At 41.8% G+C, this 21,081-nt stretch overlaps 1 protein-coding gene across 1 annotated transcript in view; it reads right to left on the reverse strand.

Moving 5' to 3' along the window:
* The window catches only part of ATG2A (autophagy related 2A), a 2,853,001-nt gene that overhangs the window by 319,246 nt on the left and 2,512,674 nt on the right, over nt 1–21,081 (reverse strand). The window contains exon 34 of the mRNA XM_044075772.1: nt 10,226–10,327. Coding sequence (XP_043931707.1) covers nt 10,226–10,327 — 102 coding nt within the window. The remainder of the gene's footprint in view (nt 1–10,225; nt 10,328–21,081) is intronic.

A 21,081-nucleotide genomic window follows, 5' to 3' on the forward strand; every position in this document is an offset into this window, starting at 1 on the left:
CTCCTGTTGCAGGCAGGGAATGAGAGTAACTATTGTTTCCAGGCTGTGGCAATGTTGAGTCCAAACACTTTTTAGGTACCATTCAAGTTTCCTCATATGCAGACTTGCATATAGAATTAGTAGGATGCAGGATGCCATGAAGCCCAAAGCCTGCAGAATTTTTCTTGCAGATAACTGGGCCTTTGTTGCCAACATTTTTAAATAGGTAGTCAGTTGCCTTTGTTTGTCTGGCGTGAGATAAGCCATCTGGGCAGTTGTATTTAAGCTTGCACCCAGGAATATTATCTCTTGAGAGGGTACTAGTTTTGATTTCTGTTCATTGACTGTGTACCCTAGGCATGGTAGTAATCTCTTTACAAACACTAGGTGCTGTAGTAAAATGTCCTTGTTCTCTGCTTGAATGAGGCAGTCATCCAAGTAAGGATATATTTGTATTCCTCTTTGTCTGCAGAATGCAATTACTGGTGCTAGGCACTTTGTGAAGACCCTGGGTGCAGTAGATAAGCCAAAGGGCAGTGCAGAGAATTGGTAGTGCATTGAGCCAGCTTTGAAACTGAGGTATCTTCTGCGTGTTTGTCTGATTGGGACATGCAGGTATGCCTCTTTTAGATCTAAAGTCACAAGCCAAGCCTTCTTGCCCAACATGGGCAGAAGCTGCTGTAGCGTCATCATTTTGAATTCTGGAATATCCAGATATGTGTTTAGAATAGATAGGTCCAGTATTGGTCTTCAGGCTTTGTCGTTTCTGGGTACCAAGAACAGTCTTGAATAGAATCATTGTCCCTGCTCTTGCTCTGGTACTTGTTGAATGGCCCTCATGTCCATGAGGGATGAGACTTGTTTTTGTGCCTCTGCCCACTGATGTTTTGGCAGGTCTGGCCAACCGTTTGCCATTGGCAGGGTATGGAAGTGAAACTTGTAGCCTTGTGACACTATGTTTAAGAACCATTTGTCCTGGGTTATTATGTGCCAATTTTGAGAAAAAAGTGCTAGCTTTCCCCCTAAAGGTGCTGCCAGAAGATGGCGCAGGCAGGGGGAAGTCATTGGGACTGTTTCCTGTATGGTTGTGTTTTGTCTTCTCCAGTTTTGGGGGTAGAAGCACCCAATTGTTTAGACCTGTACGAACCTTGGGGCTGGGATCTGCCCCTTTGTGGCCTGTCTGACACTGGAAAGGATCAATTCTTTGTAGGCCAGTGTCTGCTAAATCTTGGTGGCTGTACCTGTAAGAAATCCTTGACTATTTGCACAGATTTAGCTTTGTCCTCCATTTTCTTTAACACCTCTTCTGCTTTAACACCAAACAAAGCATCATGCTGTAATGGAGCATCTAATAATTTTGCCTTAACATGATCAAGTAGATTTTGTTCCTTTAACCAAGCATGCCTCCTAATGACAGAACCCATAACTGCGGCCCTGCAGGAGGCCTCCAGAGAATCAAAACCACATTGCAAAGTATGCTTTCCAACTTGTTCAGCTACATGCAATAAATCCTGCATTTCTTTGTTTTCTGCACATTCAGAATTTTTCAACATTTTCTGTTTAAGGAGTGACATAATATATTGCTGATATTTGAGCATATGAAACTGACAACTTAAAGCCCTTACAGCCAAAGTAGCAGAAGTGCAAATCTTTTCTCCCCATCTGTCCAGTGCCCTAGAATCCCTGTCAGAGGGAGTAGTTTTTTTTGCAGTGGAAGCCTTGACCCCTTTGGGACCCTGAGAGACAGTTTCTGGGTCAGCAGCAGGGTTTTTGAAAAGGAATTTATGAGAGTCAGGAACCCTGTAGTATCTGTTCGGCTTAACAGGCGCTGGAGGTAAGGAGTCAGGGGTCAGACTGGACTCTGAAAATACATCATCTACAATGTCTAACACAGGTGGAATAGCTAGGGGCCTGTGTTGTGGTAGTAAAAGGAAGTCTCTGAGCCTTTTCTTAGATTCAGAATAATCTTGACTTTCCCACTGTAAATGCTCCCTCATGGTATGTAAAAGTTCCCTAAAAGAATAATCCTCAGGAGGAGAGGCTGAAGGGATAGATTCTTCAGCATCAGAATCCTCATAGGGAGGAAGAGAGTATTCCTGATCAGAAGAGGAATCAGATGAAATGGAAACCTGATCTGAAGATTCATATTCTGTCTCTTGCCTAGGCCTCATCAGGAGGGGGATGGGAACCCCTGATCAAAGTAATTAGGTCTTCGGCCATTTTGAGCATCTGTTTTTTAGGCATGGAGGCTTGTCTATGAGGCTGTTGTACTTGTTTCTTTGTCTTTAAAGGTGCTTTAGTCTTTGCCTTAAAAGCTGAAGTCGCTTTAACATATAATTGAGTAGGTCTGAAAACACCCTCAAAGCCGATGCCATGCCTGCTCAATGGCTCCAGACCCATCTGAGGGAAAAGTCTCCGAAGGTCCAATACCTTGAGATTCCAGCGGCCTAGTCGACTCCACGTGGGTGTCGGTAGTGGCCTGCCAGTCTAAAGTAGCGGTCGTCAGGGGCTGCGCAGGCGCCTCACTGAGAACCGGTGACTGGCTTAGAAGAAGCCTCGATGTCGGTTTTGGATCTCGGATGCGTGTCCTTTTCTTTGAGTTTCTTGTGAATTCCGGTAGTCGGAAGGCTATCCGACGACATTGTATAGCTAAATCTTCTGCCAAAATAGTGAAATGCAAAATCGTACCGACGCTTAATAGTGCGTTGGTTAAATCTAGCACAAAACCGACAACTAGCAACGTCGTGGTCAGGGCTTAGGCAAGGAATACAGTAAGAATGAAAGTCCTTATAAGGTATTTGCTTCCCACAAGAAATACAATTATTAACATCGGTCTGGAGCAAGAAAAAAAGTTTCTCCAACGGAGTACTTAGCTTTTTAGTGAAGACTTCGGATCTGAAATTTGAACACGAAAATCTCAGGAGTCGGCCGACCGGCACTTGCGAACTGCTTTTGCTTCGGGCACCACTCAGCAAGAAAGACTGAAGAAAATGGCGTCGGCTGCATCTTTTATACCCCTGGTGCACTGACATCAGGGAAGAGGCAACAGCAACCGACGCCGTACCTAGACTTTGGAATTCAGGCCGACTGAGGGTAGCCTGCCAGCAGGATAACCCAATTGTAATGACTGCAACAATGAAACACGAAGAACATTCATTGTTTCTAGGCTGTGAGAATGTTGACTACATAGGCTTTTTAGATACCACTGTAGTTTCCTCATATGCAGTCTTGCATATGGAATTAGAAGAATGCAGGAGGCCATGAACCCCAAGGCTTGCAGTATTTGTCTTGCAGATAGCAGGGTTTTTGCGGCCACTTGTTTGAAGTAGGTTGTCAAATGAGTTTGCTTTTCTGGCATGAGGTAAACCATCTGGGAAGTTGTATTCAAGCTTGCTCCCAGGAATGTAATTTGTTGACAGGGTACCAGTTGTGATTTCTTTACTTTTATGGTGTACCCCAGACAAGTTAGAACCCGTTTTACAAATGCCAGATGATTCAAAAGTATGTCCTGGCTTTCTGCCTGAATTAGACAATCGTCCAGATATGGGTATATTTGAATACTTCTTTGTCTGCAAAATGCAATCACTGGCGCTAGGCACTTTGTGAATACCCTGGGCGCAGTAGATAAGCCAAAGTGCAGTGCAGAGAAATGATAGTGCGTGTAGCCTGCTTTGAAGCGTAGGTATTTTCTTCAAGATTCCCTGATTGGGATGTGCAGGTATGCTTCTTTTACATCTAGTGTTGCCAACCAGGCGTCTTTGCCTAGCATAGGAAGTAATTGGCGAAGAGTCAGCATCTTGAATTTTGGAATCTCCAGAAAGGTGTTTAGAGTAGACAGGTCCAGGATAGGATGCCATGAATTGCCTTTTCTGGGTACCAGGAAAAGTCTCTAGTAGAAACCTTGTCCCATTTCCTCTTCTGGTACCAGATGAATAGCCCCCATGCTTAAGAGAGAAAGTATTTGTTTTTGGGCCTCTACCCACTGATTTGGGGGTAGGTCCGGCCACCCGCTTGGAGTTGGCAACGTGTGGAAATGAAATCTGTATCCCTGGGACACTATATTTAAAACCCATTTGTCCTGGGTAATGAGTTTCCAATTCCTTGCATGAAGAGCAATCTTTCCCCCCAAAGGGGCAGTCACAGTTGATAAGTGCTTGGAAATTTTAAAAGGAAGTCATTGACACAGTTTACCATAGGGGGGAGTCTTATTATTCCCAGATTTGGAAGTGGAGGCCCCCCACTGCTTAGTTCTGTGTGTACCCTGGGACTGAAACCTGGGGTTTTTGCTGTGTCTGGGTTTGGCTTGAGAAGACCTGAAAGGGGCTGGAAAGGAACAATTCTTAGAAGGCCAGTGTCTGCTAAATCTAGGAGGCTGAACTTGTAAAAAATATTTAACAGTTTGCATAGATTTAGCTTTATCTTAAATCTTTTTAAGAACTTCTTCAGCCTTGTTGCCAAACAGGTGGTCCTGATTTAAAGGAGCTTCCAACAATTTAGCTTTAACATGGTCAGGCAAAGATTGCTCCTTAAGCCAAGCATGCTTTCTAAGCACAGACCCAGTGTAACAGCAGCCCTGCAAGAGGCCTCTAAAGAATCAAAACCACATTGCAAAGTATGTTTTCCAACTTGTTCAGCAGAATGCATAAAATCCTGTAAGTCTTTATTTTCCACACAGTCGGGAATAAACATCATTTTCTGTTTAAGTAGTCCAATAACATGTTGCTGATATTTTAACATATGAAACTGGCAGTTTAAAGCTCTGATTGCCAAGGTTGCTGAAGTATAAACCTTTTTACCCCATCTATCCAGCAACCTGGAGTCTCTATCAGAAGGGGTAAGATTTTTAGCAGTAGAAGCCTTAATGCCCTTGGGCCCCTGTGCAATAGTCTCTGGATCTGCAATAGGATTTTTGAAAAGGAACTTATGGGACTCAGGGACCCTGTAGTATCTGTGAAAACAAAAACCAGAAGACAAAATTACCCTGTACTTGTGAACGCCAAGGGAATTCTTGTATATTTATTGGTTCAATAAAGCTTTTGGAGAAATCTTCTTTACTACTTGATTCATATGGATATTTTGTCGCATAGGACCTCTTTGTGGACATTTATTTAGCATCTAACATAACTGATTTTATCCTGGATTTTGTCTACAGCAACCATTTGAGTGTAGAGAATTTACAAGTGTGGACTATACAAGAATTCCCTTGGCGTTCACAAGTACAGGGTAATTTTGTCTTCTGGTTTTTGTTTTCACTTGTTTGTTACTTTTTGCATTTGTTACCCTGTAGTATCTGTCAGGTTTACTGGGAGCAGGAGGCAGAGAATCAGGAGCCAAACTGGAGTCAGAGAAAGCATCATCAACAATGTCTAGTGCAGGACGAATTGCCAAAGGCCTATGCTGAGGCAGGAGAAGGAAATCCCTAAGCCTCTTTTTGAATCAGAAAATTCCTGGCTTTCCCAGTGAAAATGCTCCCTTGGAGTAAGTAAGGTTTCCCCCCAAAAAAAATCCTCAGGAGGGGAAGCAGAGAGAATAGAGTCTTCTGCATCAGAATCCTCATAAGTAGGTAAGGACAAATCCAGGTCATCAGAAGAATCAGAAAAAACAGAATCCTGATCAGAAGATTCATAATCCAGCTCAGGCCTAGGCCTCTTGGGGGGGAGGGGTTGACTACCCCTGATTAGTGTTATTAGATCTTCAGCCATTTTTATCATTTTTTGTTAGGCTTAGAGGCCTGAGCATGTGGCCTGGGCGTCGGTTTTTTAGACATGGATCGAGATTTAGGCCTTATTAATGAAGGAAGCATCGATTTAATATGCAAGTCTGTAGGCCTGAATACACACTCAGAAGCCAGTGCCTGCACAGTGGCTCCAGACCCATCCAAGGTAGAGACATCCGTGGGTTCCATAGCTGAAGTATCGCATGGCATACCGGACTCCGAATGGGTCTCGGTAGAGGCCTGCGAAAAAGAAGTAGTGGGTATCAGGGGCTGTGAAAGCGCCTCACTGAGTAGAGGCGAACTGGCGACTGGCTTAGGAGAAGCGTCGTCGGCAGTTTTGGACCTCAGCGGCCTGTCTCTGTCTTTATCTTTGTGTTTTTTCGGAATTTCGGTAGTCAGATGGCTAATCGACGATATTTCTGGCTAATTAAACCGAGAACTGAAATATTTAGAGGCAAAAATATACCGACGACGGATAATGTGCTGATTAAATAAAGCACAAAACCGACAACAAGGTATGTTGTGGTCAGGGCCTAGGCAAGGAATACAGTATGAATGAAAATCTTTATGAGGTATTTGCTTTCCACAAGTATTGCAATTATTAACTTTTACTGACATCGGGAAGGAGCAAGAAAAAGTTTCCCCAACGGGGTACTTAGCTTTTAGTTGAAGACTTTGTTTCTGAAACTCGAAAACGAAAATTTCAGGAGTCGGCCGACTGGCACTTGCGAACTGCTTCTGCTTCGGGCACTGCACGGCAAGACAGACTGATGTAATGGCGTTGGCTGCATGTTTTATACCCCTGATGACCTGACGTCATGGAAGAACGGACAGCAACCAACGCAGAACCCAAGACTTTGTTAATCAAGCCGACTTGAGGGCAACCTGCAAGCAGATTACTCAAATGTAATGACTGCAACAGTGAAACACGAATAACATCTACACCTATTCAGCACAGTCAACCCAGCACACTAACATGCAGACTGAAAATGTAATTAATGATAGGAAGCCAACCTCTAGCATGAAAAACTGCACATACAAATGGCAGTGACAGTTCAATGCTAAAAGTGTGAGATACGCATTTCACTGAAAGAAATCATGAGACAATATGTATGTCAGAAAAAATATTCCAAAGGCACAGAATAAAATTAACCGAGTGTCATAATCAAATCATTATGTGCATGAAAGGATACTGGAAAAACACAACCAAATGGTGCATTGTGGGACTCTGGTGAAAAAGAGGTAATTTCCCATTACCTAAGGTGCTGGTGAAACTTCAATTACAATACTACACTAAGTTTTGAATGTCATATTAGGAAAGGGACATTAAACCAACTGACAATACTCAACACAGTGCTATCAAGATCGAAGGCAGAATGAGGAATGAAGAAGACAAGGAAAGATGCAGAGAGCTGAAGCATTGGAGATACATATGAACATCACATCATAAATGCATACGTTAGTGATGTACAGAAAATTAACTATACAGAAAGGATAGTGACACTTTGTAATAGAAACAGATTAGTTTAAAGGTAAATGAGACAGGACAGATTAAAAAAAAAAGGATGGAAAATGGGCGGCATTTGCAGCAGCAGTATGATGCTAACAGCAATATTTGGGTAGGCATGATGAACAAAAACAAATCTTTTGTCAGCATGTATTCACAATTACTATAACATTACAATCTACTTCTTAGGAAAAGATATTTGACATCCAATTAAGAAATGCAGCTTTACAACTAAAACAAAATATGGAATTCCAAAACTGTCACAATGAATGGAAACACGGAAGTACTTTAATAATTCAAACTATCTGCTGTAATGTAACGCAGGACTTTAGCGCTTTCCTTTGCATGTCTTAAGCTACGGTACAGCATGGTTCTATGAAATACATTCATAACTCTCTTTTCTGCCTGGTACTACAGAACAATACAACAGGACTCCATCTAACAGTTATTTCAGTATGATACAGTTGTGTTGGTAAACTTTCTCAAGTTATGTTTACATTATCAATAAATCTTAATTAAAACTAAATATTTTCTGCGTTTGTCAACATATTTGCTTGATATGATCATCTACTCAGAGTGTGTGTGTGTGTGTGTGTGTGTGTGTGTGTGTGTGTGTGTGTGTTTGTGTGTGTGTGTGTGTGTGTGTGTGTGTGTGTGTGTATGTGTGTGTCCATGTGCGTGTGTCAATTTCTGTAGAGAGAGAGAGAGAGAGACACACACACATGTACATAACGTCAGGGGGTCTAGTAAAAGATTTTAAAGAGATCATCATTAACAGGGCTTCAGTGAAGCCAGTACATAAAACCTGAAATTCCACCAACATTTTAGTGTCATTTTATGCAGGAAAATACTGCTCCAGGATGAAAAGAATAATCCAAACACTCCCAGACATTTTTACTAATTCTAGGTGGCCCCTCTAGGGAAATCACAAACTATCGTCCCACTGCCATCCTCCCACCCTTGGCTAAAATCCTAGAGAAATGTATTCAACAACTCCAAAATCACCTTATCAATAACAGCCTACTATACCACTCCCAGCATGGTTTCAGGCCCAAGCACAGTACTAATGCAGCCTTAGTATCATTTAGCGACACCATTCATCACCTCTTGAACAACAGTCTCCTAGTCTCAGCCATCTTCCTTGACATGTCAAAGGCATTTGACACTGTGTCCCACCAGCTTCTCCTAAATATACTTGCTACCTACCATCTCAGCTCATCCACTCTTACATGGTTTAAAAGCTACCTATCTGACCGTAATCAGGCCACCAAATGGGAGAAAAAGTCTGTCCTCTGCCACCAGTGTCCACAGGTGTACCCCAAGGATCCATACTCGGCCCCCTCCTCTTTATCCTATTTACCAATAATATAAACTCAGCAACCCAACTTGCAACAATCATACAATACGCAGACAATACATCTCTTATCTGCTCTGCCCCAGAACTTCAAGATAAGACACAAAAAGCATTTCAGGAAACAGAAACCTACCTATCTAACCACAATCTCATGCTAAACCCCAAAAAGACCAGACTGATGTTTCTTCACAAACAAATCAACCAGTAACCACTCTCCATCCATCACAATTCATTCCACCAATGGAACTGCAATTGAACCCACAAATAACACCAAACTCTTAGGGTGTTACTATTGATGACAGGCTGAAATTTGATATTCACATTTCCGTGTCAATTAAAAAAGTCTATGCCAAGCTTGGAACTCTCTACCGTGCTAAACCTTTCCTTACAACCAAGGCAGACTAGTCACTGCTAGATCCCAACTTCTATCCACCTTACTCTACTGTTCACACATATTCACAAACCTCCACAAAACTGACCTTAACAACCTAGCATCCTGCTGTAATAAAATTGCAAAATTTTCCAGCAATCATCCCCATAAATCTCAACACTGCTCTGCTCTCCAACAACTGAACTGGCTCGAGCTTCCCAACCTGTTAACACTGAACCATCTCACCTTTGCACACAAAAATCATTCACAACCCCAACCGATGCCCTTCACTGTCCTCCCTAGTTAAACCACAAGTCAATACTAGGCCCCTTAAATCTTCTGACAGAATGATGCTAACAAAAACTCAGTCGCACAACTACCATGGTGACTGCCTCTACTCTAATAAAATAGCTAAGGCCTGGAATGCTCTCACCCAACACATCCAAAACACTCCCAACTACTCTGTCTTTAAAACCAAAACCACAGAACATCTCAAATCTAAGTGGTTGCGCTCCAGCTGCTCTCCTGGATAATAAACCCCTCCCAATCAACTTTTTCTCATCCCCTCTCATAGCAACTTTTATCCTTCTTGCTCCAGCCCATTTTAGAATGCTAGCTTTGCAGTGTTCACTGACATTTTAAGTCGGCTACAACCTATGACACTATAGCCCTTTCTCTCAAACAATTTAACTCATTTGATTTTCACTATCAATGATGCTAGCAACATCTTAAGTTTTATCTGTCTGCTCAACTAGAATATACATGTATTGGTCTTGTATTAAGTGTATTATTGTTGGTGTTTAATTTTATGATTTTATTGACTTTTTTATTGTCTATCTGTACAATAACTGAGTGTGTGGAGCTTTTCTCCCTGGGTCTCCGCTGAAAATGGGCTCCATGGCCTAGTCGGACACTACCCGGTTAACAAATGTAAAATAAATAAAATAAAAAACAACGTACTACACATTGAAGAGAATCTACCCTTCACATAAACTGAATATATCATCAGATCCCATACTTGCAGCAATAAGAGTTTGCTCAATCAGTAAATATGCAATTGTAAAATGCTTATGCAATGTCTGAACTATAAAAAATGTGAATCTATTGCAGATATGTTGCATAAAATAATCAGTGATAAAAGCTTACGCTGTTATACAAAGTGTCAACTGTTTGATATGCAACAGATTTATTTATTTATTTTTTACTCCCATGGTAACACACTCCAACAAATTTAAGTCCAACCCAAAAAATGTTCTTGAAACTTAATATGTATAGCTATCACAGCCTCATGCATTTTACCTGGTCAATATTAAGACGCAATGGCATTAAGGACACACGCAAATAGCACTCTTGGCCACCTAATCCTGATTCAGGATGTACATGGAGAGCCTTAATGGTCAGCTGCAAAATAAATAAAATATATTAAAAATAGCAATGTAATTACTACTAATTTAGTAATGAAATGTTTACCCTTTAACAAAAGAACACAGCTGTCACTGCTTACTTGAATACTACATATTTTACGCAACAAATAAAGAAACATACCAAAAGTCACAACACATTCCAGTAGTCATTAATACAACTATTCATTGTAATTTTGAATGTATTTCAATAGGGAGACAACACTTACAAAAATAACATACATGTCAAATATTTAAAGCAGTTGATTTTTGGCTTTTTCTGCATCTTTCTAAAACCTTCTCACAATGCTGTTCTGAAAATATGAAGTCCTCATTCTCAAAGGGCTATATTCCTTTTAGCTAATGCAAAACATCTCTGCGTTAGCTTTAAGGGATGTTTACAGCCCTATACAGCTCCAAGTTTATGTCTTCCACTCAAAGGTTTTCTATCTCTCAAATGAATTTCTAAGTGAAAGTGCTTCTATTAATCTATTCATGCTTTGATGACTTGATTACTCTCACTAGGCCAACAGCGTCTTTTCAGGGGAGATCCTAGGTGACATTCTTAACCACCATGAGAAATGTTGTCAGGGCACTGAGGAATTTCATTTACTCTTTTCAACTAAAAGAGGGAGCTGTACAGGTTTTCAGTGGGAGAATGGAGGGAGAAGGAGCAGCTGAGCGGGAAACTGAAATCGACAGTATGGAGATATCAGACTTTGGAAAGGAGATGGATAACACTACTCAGGCTGAAGTAACTGCACAAACTCAAAATGGAATGGAAATTTCAGTGCTGAAATTACTAACTAATGAAGGATGAGACGGATATGTCCTGATTAGAGGTTAGAAACAAAACATGTGCTGGTGATATGAACACTGACTATAGAGTGGAATCAACAGATTTAAATGAAAGGGCAGGTTGGATCCTAATGTAGGTAGACATGTGAGACTGCAACAAGGAGCTGAAATTCAGAAGGATAAAGGCAGATTCAGGCAAAAAAAAAAAGCTAAGCAGCAGTGGCAGCAACAATTGAGGCAAGTTCTGAAGAAAAGAACTGAAAGAAAATGTTCAATGTTGAGAATTTCTAAGAAAGAAGAAAGAGATATTGATAGATATACTGTTTACGACAAATTGATTTTTTCCTTTGGGTGTTTCCATTTCTGAAGTGAGACCTATAACACTGCTGGGAAAAGACTTTTTCTGATGTCACCTTTGAAAGTTTTTCTTTAAAGCAAAAGTTTGTCTTTTAAGTTAAATGACAAAAAGACTGAATACCCATGGAATGAATATGTTTTTTTTTTTCTGGGACATTAATTGTTATGGAAAAAAAAGCTGTATAACAGACATCATTACTGAACACGATATTTGACTATATTTTGATATAATACAATGTTCAAGCCATTGCAAAAGTTTACGACGACAGGAGGATAAGGAATGGTGCATAAGAAGTTTGGATTACTTTTATGGAAGTGAATAACAATATTAACCATGTGTCTTGCACTATTAAACATATAAGTAGGACTGTGAAGTACAGAGGACATCCCAAAATTACTTATTTTTGTGTGGATGAAGACCATTTATTAATAACTGCTCTAAAAGATGATGCAGTCATTTTGGGGAAGTTGGGCACTTAACGACAGACTGTGAAATGTGTGTTCAAAACATCATGCAAAAGGACAAGTATGGTTTGATTATGACGAATATAAACAAATACGGAGAAAGGTGTTTCACAAATGACTACTGGACAAACTAGTGAAACACTTGTTAATGTAGCGCAAACTGTGTTAAATGAAGACACTGAAGGAGCAGTAAGGGATACCAACTCTCAAGAAGTGAAGAAAGTGGAGCGGCTTTACAACTGACTGTACAGCAAAATAGTGAAATACTAGAAAGTGAGAACAAATAGTGTTAACTAAATGCCACCCTGAGGAAGGGGGAGGGCAGGAAGAATTTTCCAGAAATTGGGAAAGTGAAGCTGTTTCACGACGACCTACACAGAAAAAAATAAAATACTAGAGCATGATAAACTAACAATGTTAAATGAAGCACACCCTGAGGAATGGGAAAGACTTTCTAGAAGTGAGGAGAGTGAAGCTATATGGATACCCACATTAAGTGTTAAAAATTGTTTAAGGGGTGTATGATTGCTACTGGGTAAGATTAGTAGTTAATGGACGGGTAGGGCTGAGTATCAATGTTAATAAGGGCATAAAGTAAGGATGTCCTTTAAACATAATATTACTTGGACTAATTATAAGTGGGGTTACAGGAAAATGAAAAACAGAAGAGTGCAGCTAAAGCACCTTTTTTATTCAGGACAAATCAAGACTCTTTTGGTAATAAATTAAACTGACATTTTAGTAATTACAGTAAAGAACAAAAATGGATTGAATGAAGTAACACAGTGTTTAATAGCTGCATTACAGGAAGTCGGACAGAGTATTAGCAAAGAAAACAGTAGAAGGAATGGAAACATAACTATTTACCATTGTTTGTTTGTGTCTTTCGACTTTTCCCAGTTAGGGGTCGCCACAGCGGAACTCCGGTCTGCTAATGATTGTCAGTTGATTTTTACGTACCGGCTTGCCAGGCCTGACGCACAACCTTCAACGAAGGTACGCCCATTCACGCATGTCTCCACACAGAAGATGCTCTAGCTGAGAATCGAACCGGACAGCGTCTTACTGTGAGGCGACGGAGACATAACTATTTACCATAGTTATTTAAAATATCATCAAAGAAATAAAATTTGGGTATAAATTTCAGGGGAAGCAGAAGTTACGGCAGCACAATGGGAAGTGGCACTTTAGGACTTACAAGACATAATAAAATTAGGGAAATTATAATTTTATCTTTTAAGGAAAAAGTATATTAGCTACATTCTATTTTCTAGAAAAACTAAATTATATTGGGGTGTATGATACCAAATAAGTTATAACTTTATTTTTAAGGTATATGTGACTCTCATTTAAACCCCATTAAATGACGGATTTTCTATAATAAAGAGGGGCCTAATAGAGTTAATAAATATTTTTATTTTTCTATATTCTTTATATTTATTTTGGATACTACATCAGATTAAAAATGAGACAGAACTGCTTGTAGAATGTATTTTGAGTACTAGGTACTGCAGTTACTTATGGAGAAAAGGGGACAAAAGAAACAGACAGCTAAAAAGGGAAGAAGGCACTGAATACTATAATAGTATAAAGGAATGGAAAATAGATTGGGTCAACATAGAATAGTTCAAGAAAGAATGGTAAAAAAAAATAATGGAAAAGTTTCATTTAACTGATCGAGAGGATAAGTTAAGAAAAAATAGTTGTTAGTCTTTCGGCTTTTCCCGGTTAGGGGTCGCCACAGCGGAACTCCGGTCCGCTAATGATTGGCAGTTGGTTTTTATGGTGTCGAGTTGCCAGCCCAACGCCCAACCTTCAACGAAGGCACGCCCATTCAACGCATGTCTTTTGAACTCCCATTCGACCGCGGGGAAGACATGCAGACTCCACACAGAAGGCACTCCCAACCCAAGCCGAGAATCGAATGGGAGAACCTCTTGCTGTGAGGCAACAACGCTACCGCTGTACCACCGTGGAAGTCAAGTTAAGAAAAAATAGTAATGACAGTAAAATGACATGAATGAAGCAATTTCAGTATGTTAATTAAGAAGGATTTGTTATGGAGGTTAATGTTAGATTGGCTGCCAGCTGAAGGGTTAATGAAGTACAAACAGTATGAAGAAAGATAAAGCACAGTATACAAGGAAGAAGAGCCGTCAGTACATGTTTTTTGCAGGATGTAAAAAAGTGAAAAAATGTTGGGAATAGAATAAAGAATTATGGAAATAAACCAGCATAAAAGATATAATAATGAATATGGTAATGTACAGTTGATTATGGTGAAGGTAATTTAAAATGTGTAAAAACTAGAAACGTTTTTGCTTGTGCTTTGTTTCTGTGAAAGGCAAGGTGTAGAGGCACTGTGTACAAGAAATAGGATCTGGGACAGATATTGCAAGAAATAAAATGTTGGTTGTGGATTAAAGGGTGGGAATTAAATACTACAGTTGTGTACAAATGTATACAGAATACTGTAAACATGTATCTGCTTTTTCATGTTATGTAAATAAGGAATTAATAAAGACTCCTACTCTTTTTGATAAGTGATGTGGGATCTTTTGCATTCACCTGAGTTACCACTAACTAAGGCAAACTGGACCCTTGATTTTAATGCCTCATCTGAAGGACGACACATTTAGGAGTGCAGAACCTTCCATATGTTTCACTACAGTGTCAGTAATGGGAAATAAATTCAAGTATCTAGTATGGGAACTGGACCCACAATCTTCTGACCTTCTTGTACCAAAGCTGTGTGCTACCTGCTTAACTACTCACACTAACTATCATGGGCATACGTCTAGAATTAGCACTCTAAACACTCAATCCTCTAATTAAATGTTCTAGCTGTGTCCTGACAAATGAAAACTGGGCAGTGCATTAGTCACTTTTATGTCTGCTTAAGCCACGTTTGTATCCCCTTTATCAGAAGCATAACATACAACAAGCTGAATCATCTGTCTGAGGTTTTAAGCAATTCGCTCTGGCAGAATTGCAAACTGTGACAAGCATCTCCATTATGGAATGTGTTTTTTGCTGTTCAAAGTCTCTCATATAAACACAAGGAAGGCATGAAGAGAGTGGTTGACAGAAATATAAAGTTATGTCTTCCCATAACTTGGCATCTGTGTTGTCTTCCTTCATTCCTCCTCATGATAGGGTCTCAGATCTGACCTTCAGATCCGGCTTGGTCACATTCTAAAGATTTGGATCCAACCCTCAAGCTCCTCCCTCCTACCCATAATGCACTACACTCACTCAAGTACCTCAGGTCCAGTTTGCTGATTCTATACATCCAACACCCACACAGCAAAGGAACAGCAAATGAGGCTCAAACATAGGACATAGGAGTCCCTTCATAATCCAGGTTCCTCTAGAAGAAAAGAGGTAGTGAGGCAGCTGGGTGGGAAAGTGAGGAAGAATGAAGGAAGAAACACAGATGCCAAGTTATGGTAAGACATAACCTTTTAATCTGATGTTGTCTTCTTCATTCATCCCTACAATATGGTCAGAGTCCCAGGAGATCCTGGGTGGCCCTCATGGAAGGATATGCCGATGCACCATCAAACCAAAGGAGGTCCTGAACCTGGATAGGATATCCAACTTGTAGTGAGATGCAAATGTATGACTGTTAGACCATGTCACTGCTATGCAAATGTCATAAATGGCAGTTCTAGAATAGAAAGCTGTAGAAGTAGCCATAGCTCTGGTGGAATGTGCCCTGGGAGGTCTAGGTAATTCCAATCCTTTGTATGAATAAATGTACGAGATGCAGTCAGCTATCCATTTTGTCAATGTAATTTTAGACACCACTTGTCCAAGTACATTAGATGAAAAAGCTATGACAAGATGATCAGACTTCCTGTGTTGTGTATGAACATCTAGAAGATGAAGACATACTCCCCTTTTTTAAAGAAATTGGGAAAGAACACCAGTAATTGGATGAATTGATTAATATTGTTGTTGGTAGCTACTTTGGGTATAAAAGATGGATTGGTGTGTAAGGACACTCTGAAAGGAGGTTTGGAGGATAAAGCTTGCAGTTTAGAAATCTTCTTAGCAGAAGTTATAGCCACCAGGAAGACAGACTTTCATGACAGGAACTTCATGTCCCAACTTGATGCTGATTCGAAAGGTCCATGGGTCAAAGTCTGCAACACAACAGTGAGTTCCCAAGGGGGAAATGGGTCCTTAATTGGAGGGCTTAATAAGAAAACACCTTTCATGAAGAATTTGCATAGTCTAAAAGTGAACAGAGAATGGGATTGACTTGCAATATGAAAGCTGGAACTAGCAGCTAATTGTAGTTTGATAGTAGAGAAGCTAGCACCTTCGTCAAACAGGGTGCTAAGAAATAACAAAATGTCTGAAACTGTCACTGAAAAAGGATCAATGTTCCTTGCTTGTGGCCCAAATAACAACTCTCTTCTACTTACTAGTGTAGACTTTTTTAGTGAAAGCCTTTTGTGAGGCTTGAAGAATTTTACAGACCGGGAACTTAAGCCTGGACTGTCTCACTAGGGTTGGAAGTAGAGAAGCCAAGCGGTCAATTTGAGGGCTTGAAGATTTGGATGCTGCATCCCTGATGGATGGGAAAGAAAGTCCTGAGTTGGCTCCAGAATTGAAGGAGGATATTTCAAATGAGACCACAGGAAGGGGAACCACATCTGATGAGGCCAGAAGGGGGTAATGAGGATGACTGAGCTCTTCAACCTGCTTGCCTTCTGAAGAAACTCTGGAATGAGCAGAAGATCAGGGTAAGCATACATGAGACCCAGGGGCCAATCGTGGACTAATGCACCCCTCAGGGACTCCCCAGAAGAGGGATCAGAGTGAAGACATTGCTGCATTTGTTGTTGAGGGGAGAGGCAAATTGGTCGCAGCAAGGTTGACACCAAATGCTGAAGATCATGTTTGCCACTGGTTGATTGAGGGACCACTTGTGCAGAACCAGGAGCGATCTGCTGACTCTGTCCGCCAGATCATTGGTTTTCCCCAGGATATGCATTGCAATTAGAAGGCAGTCTGAAGATATCGCCGATTCCCACACTCTCATGTCCTCCTTGCACAAGGGGTAAGAACAGGTTTCTCCTTGTTTGTTGATGTACCAGACAACAGACATGTTGTTGGTGTGTAGTGCAATAGTCTCCAAGGGGAAACGTCCTGAAAGACTTGCAATGTTAGGAGGACTGGTCTCAACTCTAGGACACTGATATGCAACCTGGTCTCGGTAGGGGACCATGTGCCTTGGACCATCTTTCCATTGTAATGCCCTCCCCCCATTTGAACTAGGAAGCGTCCGTGGTCATGGTGGCTATAGGGGGGTTATTCAACAATACTGTGCCTAGAATGACGTCTGACTGTATCCACCAACTGAGGTGATGCTTCCAAATGGAAGTCAACCTGATGTGAAGGGGCAGCAGCTAAGAAAGGATGGAATATTGTCTCGCTAATGTCCACTGGAAAACCCGTATGAAAAATCTGGCTAGAGGGACTAACAGAATGGCTGCAGACATGGACCCAATGTTCTGCAGATCAATCGAACCATGGGGGACTGTTGGGCTAACAATTCCTGTACCTGATTTCTCAAAATGGTTACTCTGTGTGAAGGAAGAGAAGCTCTCTGATCCCTTGTGTTGAGCTGCATATATATGAATTCTAGGTTCTGTACCAGAGTCAGGTTAGATATGCTTATGTTTACGGTGATGCCCAGGGAGTGTGATAACTGGATTAAGTAGTCCATGGCTTAGATTAACTGATGCCTCATGGGAGCAGTCAGGAGTCAACTGTCTAAACATGGAAACACCTGGAATCCCCTGAGTCTCTAGTGAGCCGCTACCACTGCCATGCATTTGGTGAACACCTGGGGGCTGTGGTGGGTCCAAAGGGCAGTGCCCTGTATTGGTAATGACTGGCTCCCAGCCAGAAGCACAGATATCTCCTGGAGTGGCTGTCTATTTTGATGTGACAGTACATGTCCTTGAGATCTATCGAGCACATCCAGTTGTTCTTGTGCAACAGTGGAAGAATGGACTGAACCGTAACCATTCGGAACCTCGACTTCTTCACGTATTCGTTCAATTTTGCTTAGATCCAGGATGGGTCTTAGGTCGGTTGTCTTTTCCGGCATCAATAAGAAGAGGGAGTATGTTCCGAATCCTCTTTGTTTGGTTGGGACATCCTGGATGACTCTTTTTAGCAACAGTTGTTGAATTTACTGTGCTGCCTGCTCCCTTTGACTGGGTGGCACATTGGGAAGGCTTTTGAAATTTGGGGGAAGAAGAAAAAAGGGAATGTAATAACCTCTGAATATTATGCTTAGCACCCAATGGTTTTGAGTCAACTAGGTCCAGGCTTTTGGGTGCAAAGCTAGTTGGCCCCTGACTGCCTTCAGAGATGGACAGTTGGGCAGCACTTCAGGAACGCTGATAGGGCTTATCAGGAAGGGGCTCCCTAAAGCCCTGGTTCTGCAGACCCCCTCTGCCTCTAGAGCTGCATCTACCATCAAACCCTCCCCCTTTACCTCTAGAGGAGGGTTCTCCGCATGGGTCCTGGAAAGACCCTTGGGACTTGCAAAACCACATTTTCTTAACCCCCATGTTGGTTCCTCGAGAAGGACCTCTGGAGGGTAGAAAACTTGATTCCAATAGCAGACAGGGTTTTCCCATCCTTTTCACTTCAAAATCTGAAACTGATGGCTCTAAAAGGGAGAAGCCATTGAAAGGGGCATTCAGGAACGATGCCTTAAAGGGCTCCGCAAATGAAATAGCCTCATCCAGGCATGCCTCCTTAGGGAGAGTCCTGAAACAGCTGCTTCTGTGGTGTTCTCCATGGTATGGGAGATTAACTTCATTGATGTGTTGGAGATGGATGAAAGAGTGATCAGCTTGGGAAATACTTTCTTAAATTCCTCTGCAGGCATGGACTCTGACAGACTGGCTGACAGCTCCTTGATCAGGTCTCTCTGCACCAGAGTAAAATGAGCCAGATAGTTCAACAACCTCAGGGCAAAGGTAGCCGAGGCATTGACATACTTCCCAAGCCTGCCCAATGCCCTAGACTCCTTGTTAAGCAAATAGACAGTGGCAATTTTTTCTGCCAACTCTTTCTTGGTGGCTGCTGCCACCACAATGGCATTGACTATGGGACCAGTGTTTTCTGTCTGCGGGGGGTACCAGAACCCGATCAGGTTGTTTGAGTATGGGCTCGATAGTGTCCAGTTCCTTCCATGCTTGGTGAGACACTAAGTCCACCATGGCATCCGCTGGGGGGGGGAGTCACCCAAGACATAGATGGGCACGTCCTGAACGGCTTCAAGAGAAGTGACTTCTCAGAGGAAGGAGGCTGGGCAGACCACCCATATTTCTGCTTTAGGATCTCTAATATGTCCCCAAAGCAGACATCGTCAAGTGGGGATTAGGGGGATCCTTCCACCTCATCGAAGTCCGTATCTTCGGTTAAAGACTCTAATGAGGAGTCAGCGTGCCTCCTTTTACACGTTTTCTTCTGAGGGACTTCCTCAGCTGGGTACTCTGGAGAAGTGTCAGAAGAAGGGGATCACAACTGAGCAGGGAATTCATGGTGGCCACTCAGGACAGGAAGACTTGTGGCAGGACGAGAGGGAGCAAGGCCTGGATCTGATGAGGGTACAGGAGTGGACTGGGGAAGATGTGCCGTCGGATTTCCAACTTGGGAGAAAACCCTTCTCCACTATCTGAAAGGCCGAAGGACCAGAAGAAGCCCTTTCCATCTCCCTGAAGCCGAAACCACCGAGGAAAAATGGGCAGGACTCACAATGGATCCATGGCCTCACTCTGCTCAATACTCTTGAATTCTCTACATCCTATGCAGATAGACACATACACCTCACAAATGTAAACAGCGTGATGACACATACCAGGAAAAGTAGAGTCCATCTAACCTCATGATCCCTTTTTCATCTTCTGAGAAACTTAAGTGAGCATACCTGGACAGAAATATGGCAAGGATATAAAATGTCACACTTGCTAGACTTACCAAAATATTTTTGCTCAAGACATGTGGAGGGACTACCCAAACACCGTTTGGAAAGTAATAAGTTCACATTATAGACGTCTTCTCAAAACTCAAGTAATGTAAGAACATGACACAGGTTTGACTCACAGCTCAGGCATTTGAGGAACTGGCAGAAAGGATGGAGATGTCCATTGAGGGAAGTAGCCCTTGGACATTGCCGATGAATGTAGGGGTGGAGGTGGGAAAATACAGGTCGATTATAACAACCCCACCCTCAGCAAGCAGAAGCAGGTGCTGGCACTGCTCCCCTCCCCAGGGCACCTTTAAGATACACTCCAGACTCAGTTTACTCAGAGAAGTCTGGAGACAGAAGGAAGATACCGGGTGATGGATAGGGCACTGGGATAGCCAGACAGAATGAAGCAGAAGGAAGGGAAAAGGAGTAACGTAGGAATGTTCAATTTTGTAAGCTGCACTTAACCATAACAGTAGATGCTTGGATTCTTCACTGCTGAAATAGTCTTTATGTTATAGGATACAACAATAGGCCAGCTTCACAAAGCTCTGGCTCCCTCTAACACCTTCACTCTCACTGCCGATTGGACAGTCCAGTGGAGGGAAGTCAGAGTAAAACACACTTCAGGAATTTCTTGCCCTTAATGAGAGAAAGAGCATACTCATTCTGAAACTTTGAAAAGATGTAACAGTAACAAAACCTTTAGACCCCAGCCAGAAACTACATACAGAAGTGTGTGCGTGGGGGGTGGGGGTGGGGCAGGTTCTGCAGCACTGAGAAAGTTGAAAATCTACTGTTATGGATAGGTTCAGCTTACATAACCATGCTATGTTCATCACTCTCACTGCTGCAGCACCCTTTAGGCTATACGGGTTAATTTCCAAAGTTTATTCAACCTGGGAGAAGGAAGAATATGGATCCAACAGCCCTTGGGGAATGGTTCTAGTACAGCTTGTCCTGGTCCTAGAGAAGGAATCCAATTTGTAATGCTTTGTCAAACTAAGTACAGAGGACCATGAAGCTGCCTTTAGAATCCCTCTACAGTCCACCCCTTTCCAATATGCCATCAAAGGAGCCAAGCCTCTAGCAGAATGCACTATGATACTGCCTGGAACAGCTTTATTATA

Source organism: Protopterus annectens, chromosome 6.part1 (assembly GCF_019279795.1).
Source record: "Protopterus annectens isolate FY-2018-M chromosome 6.part1, PAN1.0, whole genome shotgun sequence".
Lineage (NCBI taxonomy): Eukaryota > Metazoa > Chordata > Ceratodontiformes > Protopteridae > Protopterus > Protopterus annectens.